General features: G+C 37.6%; 2 protein-coding genes across 2 annotated transcripts in view; one reads left to right on the forward strand and one right to left on the reverse strand.

Annotated features, from left to right (window-relative positions):
* Positions 1 to 143, reverse strand: part of LOC120291816 (ATP synthase subunit alpha, chloroplastic-like) — a 345-nt gene extending 202 nt beyond the window's left edge. Inside the window, exon 1 of the mRNA XM_039309560.1 lies at positions 1 to 143. This exon is cut by the window's left edge and continues 202 nt beyond it. Within this exon, the coding sequence (XP_039165494.1) occupies positions 1 to 143 (143 nt within the window).
* A 5,342-nt stretch (positions 144 to 5,485) lies between these two features.
* On the forward strand, positions 5,486 to 7,475 carry LOC104439470 (class V chitinase CHIT5). Its single transcript, XM_010052535.3, has 3 exons — positions 5,486 to 5,703; positions 5,844 to 7,000; positions 7,093 to 7,475. Exons 1-3 carry the CDS (start codon positions 5,486 to 5,488, stop codon positions 7,113 to 7,115), a joined length of 1,398 nt encoding a protein of 465 aa, XP_010050837.2. The 3' UTR covers positions 7,116 to 7,475.
* Positions 7,476 to 8,107: the final 632 nt, after the last annotated feature.

An 8,107-nucleotide genomic window follows, 5' to 3' on the forward strand; every position in this document is an offset into this window, starting at 1 on the left:
GCAATTCTTCTTGTTGCTTTTACAGAACTTCCCTCTTGTATCATCAAACCGTCACCCATTAATACAACACCAACATTATTTGATTCCAAATTCAGAGCAATCCCTATTGTACCCTCTTCAAATTCTACTAATTCACCCGCCATTACTTCATCAAGACCATAAATACGAGCAATGCCGTCGCCTACTTGCAGTACGGTACCGGTATTTACAATCTTTACTTTCTATTATATTGCTCAATACGTTCACGGATAATATTACTAGTTTCGTCGGCTCTAATGGTTACCATGAGTATTTCTTAATTCTTTTTTGTGCGAAAAAAAAAATAATGCCTACAATAGAAGGACTAATCAGTTATTTCTTTCATCGCCCCAAACATGCCAATATTAGCACTGATAGTACGTAAATGTAACTCGTTGTTCAAACAACTATTCAGAGTTCCTAGAGCTCCTTGTAAGGCTTGTTGGAAAACTCGTTGTCGGACTTGATTAATCGCTCTTTGCTGTTCAAAATGAATAGTTTCATTTTTGTAATTTTCTAATTGTTCCAAGGTCTTATAAGTTGAATTAATCAGATTCAACTTTTCTTGTTCTATCTCAGAATATCCATTCACTCGAAACTGCTCCGCTTCCATTTCCACTTTCCGTAAACGGGCCCGGGCTTTTTCCAGCTGTTCAATGGCCGCCGTGTAATTCTTCTGAATTTCGAATAGTATTCAAGATCCTCTGTTTTCGATTATCTAATAAATTGCTTAATGAAAGTAGATTATCTTTCCATTCATTTCAAAACTTCCATAATCCCTTCCCGAACCAAACATGAATCTTTCAATTCATTTGGCTCTCACGCTCAATTACTTATGTAAAATTCCCATATATATTTTTTTGAATGTAATGAGCCTATCCTCCCTTCCCTATTCATATTCCTCCAAAAAGATATCAAAACGGATCACTAATCCAAGACCAAAATAATATTTGGAGGACTCTTCGGAGGACTCTTCGACCAAACAAAAAATGGAATTGTCAGCAAAGTTGTTTCTTTTTTCTTTTCTAAAAATCCAAAGAATTTTACTTACTTTATACATTACATAGGTCATTGATTCAGCATTGGCTAAGATAAAAAAAAAGAGTGTGACCTTTTTTCCAATAAAGGTTTCAAATAATTTCATCGACATGAGTGTTCTCTATCGAAAAAAAAAATTGCAATTATTCGTTTTGAAACCCTTATGTATTAAATTAACATAGTAGTAGAAAGAATACCATGCTACGTTTAAACTTCAAACAATTTAGCTTTAACCATATTAATGGTCCCACATTATTGGTTAATCGAGAATCAAAGTGCATTTACCAATGAATCACGAAATGCTATGGTTCTTAAATATTATTTATTAATTTATTCACTTAATTTATTCAGAAGTAATTCAAGGGATCATGCATCTTTTACTTTTTACTAGTTATAATGAAAAGTGCAGCTGGTTTAGTCCAGCCAATTCTTGAAATAAACAACTCGCACACACTCCCTTTCCAAAAAAGATCAATACACCAAGGACTACACTTAGATTTATTGGATTTGTTGCTAAAATATCGGTATTAAATCCGAAACTCCCGGCCGATGGCCAGTGACCCAAGGAAACGAAAGAATCGGTTACATTTTTCATACAATCTCCTCTTATAGATAAAAAGGGTGGGTGTAAGAATCCACAACTGATCATGTCCTTCAAGTCGCACGTTGCTTTCTACCACATCGTTTCAAATGAAGTTTTACCATAACATTCCTCTAGTTTGGAATTGATATGTAATTGATTCAATTAGGGAATCATGAATAGTCATTTGTTCGGTCGTTCCATTGGTTTCTAAAGAAGTCTTAGAAAGAATTCAATTTAATCCTCAATTTTCTTTTTATTGGATGAATGCAATATTTTTATTTTATTTATTAATTTCTAAATATTAGGAAGAAAAAAGTTCTTTGTAGTGAATCTACATTGCATCTTCAAGTAACTTGAGAGGATATATTCAACAATCTTAGACTTCTTCGAATATCAAATACTCATAAGAAATCATTCAATTCAAATAGTTATTGAATTGAAAAAACCTACCTGGATATCACTATTTGAATAAAGTTTTCCTAAAGATTGCATTTATCATCATAAATAATTCATCTTTGAATTAAACCTCAGTGATTAAAAAAATATGAGTATGCTTGTATGTGTGATAGCATCTACTATACCAGGAATATCAATGAACCCGATTATTGCAATTGCTCAGATACCCTTTTTAGCTTCTAGAATCTATTTCTTAGTTCAAGATCCCTCTTACTAACTCGGAATCAAAGAATTAGTAGATCTATTCCGCCCAAAATGGGAATGGGCTAGGGTTATGAACTTATAATCTATAATCCGATGATCGAGTCGATTCCATGATTATAAGTTCATTCCATACCGGACCAGCCCGGAATAGGGTTCTATACATCCTCATTATGAGAAGGGGTCTTTCGAGCGTATCGAAATAGATACTATGTTTACATATGGATCCCTACGTCGTTTCATTCCATTTAGGATTAGGAACAGGCATAATCGGACCCGCTTTTTAAATATCTCTCCTTATTTGGGACCCTATTCAACTCTTTTAGCTTTTATTGAATCGAGAAATGGGTTTCATTGTCCATCTTTTTGATTTGATATAATATTAATATATATAAGGCATCCTCCGAATAATTCAAATCGAAGCAATTGGATGTACGACTTGGGTCTATATGACATGAGCGATCAATAGAAATACTCCAACACTCCACCTTTGTCATATATTCCATACATCACACTAGATAGATATCATATTCATGGAATACGATTCACTTTCAAGATGCCTTGGTGGTGAAATGGTAGACACGCGAGACTCAAAATCTTGTGCTAAAGAGTGTGGAGGTTCGAGTCCTCTTCAAGGCATAATATTGAGAATACTCATTGAATTGGAATAAGTTCGGAAGCGGATCACGAAATCTTGGCGATCTTCTCTATCTAATGAATGGAGAGTCCGCTTTGAAATCGTTAATTTCTTCATGCTCGTTCCAAGTTCGAAGTACCATTTGTACAAATAAGAATCCCCTTCATTACATGATTTCTTCTTCATATAGATAGATATAGGATCTATGGGGCAATTACTTAGAAGTACATTTTGTGCAACAGCCCTTCCTATCTGATAGAAAAGGATCCCATGATCCTGAACCGATCTTACCTGGGATCGCAAATCCCAAGTTTGTCTATGAAGAGCAGATCTAATTGTATTAGTGTCTAGAATTGATTTCTTTTGTGTAATACTAATCGATAGGGCCTCATTGGTAAGTGCTACAAGATCTCGTACATTGGAACCCATGGTTATGGACCCGAATCCATTAGTATGGAACATCTTCTTTTCCAAGTGAAATCCCTAGTATATGAAAGGGTGAAAAGTGCTTTCGTTGTTGTGGAATAAGAAGCCTTCGTATCTTAATGCATATATTTAATTTATTCGGAGCTATTAGAGCGGGATCCACTTTTTGGGGACAATGAGTTTTGAGTCAATGATTGGAAAATTTCATTTTCTCGATATTAATTCACGTAGAAATTCAAGAGCCGGGTCTTAATTGAATTGGATAGACTTGAATTCACACTATTGTCATAGATTTACTTAATTTAGATACCATATAATTAAGTACAAAATGAATAGGCCCGACAAAATCCTTGTATAACTTCTTCAATTTCACGAAAAAAGAGAAATATGACTTACAGGTGTTGGCATGTATATATACAAATAATTTGCTTGAAGTGATCTGGTGTCTTATGGAGTCATAGAGGTCATAATCTACTTAGGCAGAGGTTACCCAATGCAGATGGTCATTTTGAGGTGAAAATTATATCATTTTGCTGACGGACATGTATCTTGTTCGACTAGTTTTTGATTTGTCGGTTACATGCTCGAAGGTGATCACATGTAATTCTAAAATAGATAACAAAGAGAAAAAAAAAAAAAAATCAATCTCTCTCTGCTTCCATCACCACAATATGTTAAGTGTATCATCACGATGGATCTCTCTTCCTCCAATCAGGAATGGAAGAAAATATGTTGCTCTTTCGTAAAGTGAAATGATAGCTACAAAACATTAAAAAACATTTCGAAATGATATCACCACTACACGTTTCTCAACGGATGATATGGTGCATTTTCCATCTATGATCGATGATAGAGTCAATAAAATTGTACCGTAAGAACGAATGGCAAAATCATGAGATTTTACAATATATGTTACTAAATTCATTTCATGGAAAGCGTTGACAAAGCTAGAAATATATATATCATCGGGTATTTTCCATGACACAGCATTAGAACTCATGTCGTAAAGAAACTAAGCCACGGATCATGAAATTAAATACTCAAGATATTCGAATAATATACTAGTAGCACAATTAAAAGAGCACGAAACATGATAAATTGCTCAGGGATAAACGGAGCTGAAAACTATTTTTCCAAGGAAAGTACCAATTCCTTCTATTTTAATTACTAGATAAAACAAAGCCACATCGATTACCAATATATGTTCAACGTGGATGTCACAACGTTATCTTGTATATGATCTGATTTATATAAAGGATGTAATATAAGATCGAACGTGTAATTGAATTCATGTACCGTACTTAACAAGATAAGGCTTGTTATATAATGGTAGCTTGGATATAAGCTAACATCTAATTAAAAAAAATTGTGATTTTGAATTCAGGTTTTTAAACAAAGTTGGCATCTCATCTTCCTTTGCATTGACAATTCCTTCCATTTTAATTACCAAATAAATCAAAGCCACAATGATTACCAGTATAAGTTTAACGTGGATGTCACAATATTATCTTTTTATGATCTAATTTACATTCAGAGCTTATAAAGGATATAATATAAGATCGAGCGTGAACTTGAATTGAAGTAGTATACTTAACAAGATAAGGCTTGTTACATAATGGTGGCTTCAATATAGGATGGCACCTAGTTATGAAAAATTGCGTGATTGTTAATGTAGGTTTTTAAACAAAGTTGACATCTCACCTTCCCTTGCATTGACAATTCCTTCTATTTTAATTACCATATAAAAAAAAACAAAGCCACAACGTTTACCTATATAAGTTGAACATGGATGTCACAAAAAAACTTTGTATATGATCTGATTTACATTTAGAGCTTATAAAGGATATAATATAAGATTGAACATTGAAGTCATGTACTATAGTTAACGCGATAAGGCTTATTATATAATAGTAGTTTCGAGATAGGCCGGCAGCTAATTATAAAAAACTGTGACTCTGAAAGTAGGTTTTTAAACAAAGTTGGCATCTCATCTTCCATTGCATTGACAATTCTAGGTCAACGGGAGGTTGGATTTCCTTTAGTAGCATAACGCGGAAGCTTCTAGCTGAAGTGAATTTCTGGACCTCGCATATTAAAGTCTCTTGCATGCAGATTGGCTGCAACGCATGCTGGCTTATTCAGTAACCCAAAGTCACCGGAGCACTCACGTCGACGTGCCTCTCGGATCGAACAGGCCGATTAAAACCCGAGGAGCATCTAACTTGACGCTCAAGGATTTGCTCGAGAAAGAGATTTCCAAGCGAAGAAATGGCCGGTCATCTCGGACACACCTCCATGTAAACAGAGCTTCCTGTACAAACAAGCTCGGCCCCCTTGTTCCCGTGTAAGTTTGGCTGCTTCTCAAGTTGTCTTTAATTCCTCGATCGACGCTTTCGAAGTTCCAAATGACGGTGAAATATCGAGAGATACCTCACATCCCGATATGAGACTTCGATTTTAACATAGCTCCTGCGAACTTTGTAGGCATGGCCAGTCTTCGAATAATCTTGTCGCTTCTGCTTCTCGCGGCCTTAGGCATAATCACTGGTGTGGTGCCTCGGCAGGTCCCGAACTGGAGCCCCGGAAGCCCGTATACCAAGTCTACCACCCATCCGTACCAGCTCTGCCCTCTCGGGCTATCAAAGCAGCTTACTGGCCGTCAGATGCTGAATTACATGCATCCTCCATAGACACCTCGTATTTCACTCACATTTACTATGCGTTCCTCTTGCCCGAGCCAACCACGTTCAGGCTCAATGTCACTGCGTCTGACCAAACCAAGCTGCCTGGATTGACGGGCATGCAGAAGCGAAAGCTGGCGGTAAAGACCCTCCTATCCATAGGTGGAGGCGGGTCGGACCCAAATGTGTTCTCCAGGATGGCGAACAGCTCAGAGACTCGCACAGCATTCATAAACTCCACCATTGAAGTAGCTCGAAAATACGGTTTTGATGGAGTTGACTTGGACTGGGAGTATCCAGCTGATGAACAAGACATGTCCAACCTCGCTCTGCTTTACAAAGAGTGGAGAAAAGCCCTGGATAAGGAGTCCAAAAGAAGTGGTAAAATCCGCTTATTACTGACGTCTGCTGTGTACTATGCATCAGGATTTCAGGTTTACGGTACACCCAGATCGTACCCCAGTCAGGCAATCCGGAAGTACGTGGACTGGGTCAGCCCCATGTGCTTCGACTATCACGGGTCCTGGGAGAATTTCACGGGCGAGCATTCGGCACTCTATGATCCGAAGAGCAACATCAGCACGAGCTACGGAATCAGTTCGTGGATTCGAGCTGGTGTGCCCAGCCGAAAGCTGGTGATGGGCCTACCGTTGTATGGGAGGACATGGACGCTCCAGAATCCAAATGTTAACGGCGTCGGGGCTCCAGCTGTTGGAATGGGTCCTGGAAACGGTACCTTGACATACAAACAGATTGTTGAGTTTAATGTGCAGAACCATACGGCAGTCAAATTCGACAAGAAGTCGGTGTCGTACTACTCATATGTCGGAGTCTCTTGGATTGGTTATGACGATGTTCGGTCTGTGCGGAGGAAGGTCCGATTTGCTCGGTCTCAGCGCTTGGGTGGGTACTTCTTCTGGGCTCTCGGCCAGGACAAGAACTGGATCATCTCAAGACAAGGTACCAATGAAATCACCTTTTAATGTCCATTACACACAGTAATCACGTGTTGATTCTAACATGTTTGCTTCTTACCCTTCTACTGATGACAGCCTCAAGAGCTTGGGATTACTGATGAACTTGGAAAGACTGTCCGTAGCATGTGACGATTGCAATAAATGCTTTTAACTCAATTGAAATTTGGTCAATTGTTGACTTCTCTCAGACAACTTTACAATTATTCCCAGAAAAATTCTCAGATCTCTCATCTTGCAGGTTCATGATCTCCAAGGATATCCTGTTCATATCATTGGAAGGTGGAAGCCTTTGTGTATGTTTATCTACCGTAGCATGTGACAATTGCAATAAATGCATCTAACGCGTTTGAAATTTGGTCAATTGTTGACTTTTCTCGGACGACTTTACAATTATTCTGGGAAAAATTCTCAAATCTATCATCTTGAAGGTTCATGATCTCCAAGGATATCCTGTTCATATGGTTGGAAAGTGGGAGCCTTTGTGCGTGTATGTTTATCTACCTTTCAATTCAATTTCTGATTTGCTCAAATAGATTCCTTTCATTGAGTTACACAACCAGCCTTTTCCATCAAACATCTGCGATTGCCAATTTCAACAACTAACGATGAACAGTGAGGTGAAGAACATGAGAAATAAGATGCAGTAGCATCTCCCTTTTTTCAGTGTCGTAAAGCACAAGTATCGAAGGATTAGTTGCTGACCAAAGGACGATATAATTGGGTAACAAACTAAAGCAATTGGTAATTTTGCAAAGCCGTGGCTGGAGGAATTGTGTAGTCCGGGTGCTTCTAGTGAAGTACAAACACCGTGCACTCAATCTTTCAAGTGCAAAATCAAGGGGTTGGAAATGAGATCAAAATCGTTGAGCTCAGTAACTGAAGATATTGATAAGCAAAAATAAAATGAATGGAGTGATTTTTTAGAAATAGTTTTCTTCTGGCTTGAAGATTAATGAACAACACGGGCATTCCAAGGACAGTAGAGGTAAGGAAACTAAAAATGGGCAAGTTAAATTGCAAAATGAATCGTGCAGCATATCTGCAAACACATACATACAACAGTTAACGCCAGCAACAGGAATCATTCTCT

This window comes from Eucalyptus grandis, chromosome 3 (genome assembly GCF_016545825.1).
Source record: "Eucalyptus grandis isolate ANBG69807.140 chromosome 3, ASM1654582v1, whole genome shotgun sequence".
In the NCBI taxonomy this organism is placed as follows: Eukaryota; Viridiplantae; Streptophyta; class Magnoliopsida; order Myrtales; family Myrtaceae; genus Eucalyptus; species Eucalyptus grandis.

Coding starts and splice junctions, on each gene's coding strand:
- LOC104439470 (XM_010052535.3), top strand. CDS start 5,486: ATGCTGGCTTATTCAGTAACCCAAAGTCACCGGAGCACTCACGTCGAC. Junction 5,704..5,843: donor CTCGGCCCCCTTGTTCCCGT/GTAAGTTTGGCT, acceptor CGAACTTTGTAG/GCATGGCCAGTCTTCGAATA. Junction 7,001..7,092: donor CTGGATCATCTCAAGACAAG/GTACCAATGAAA, acceptor TACTGATGACAG/CCTCAAGAGCTTGGGATTAC.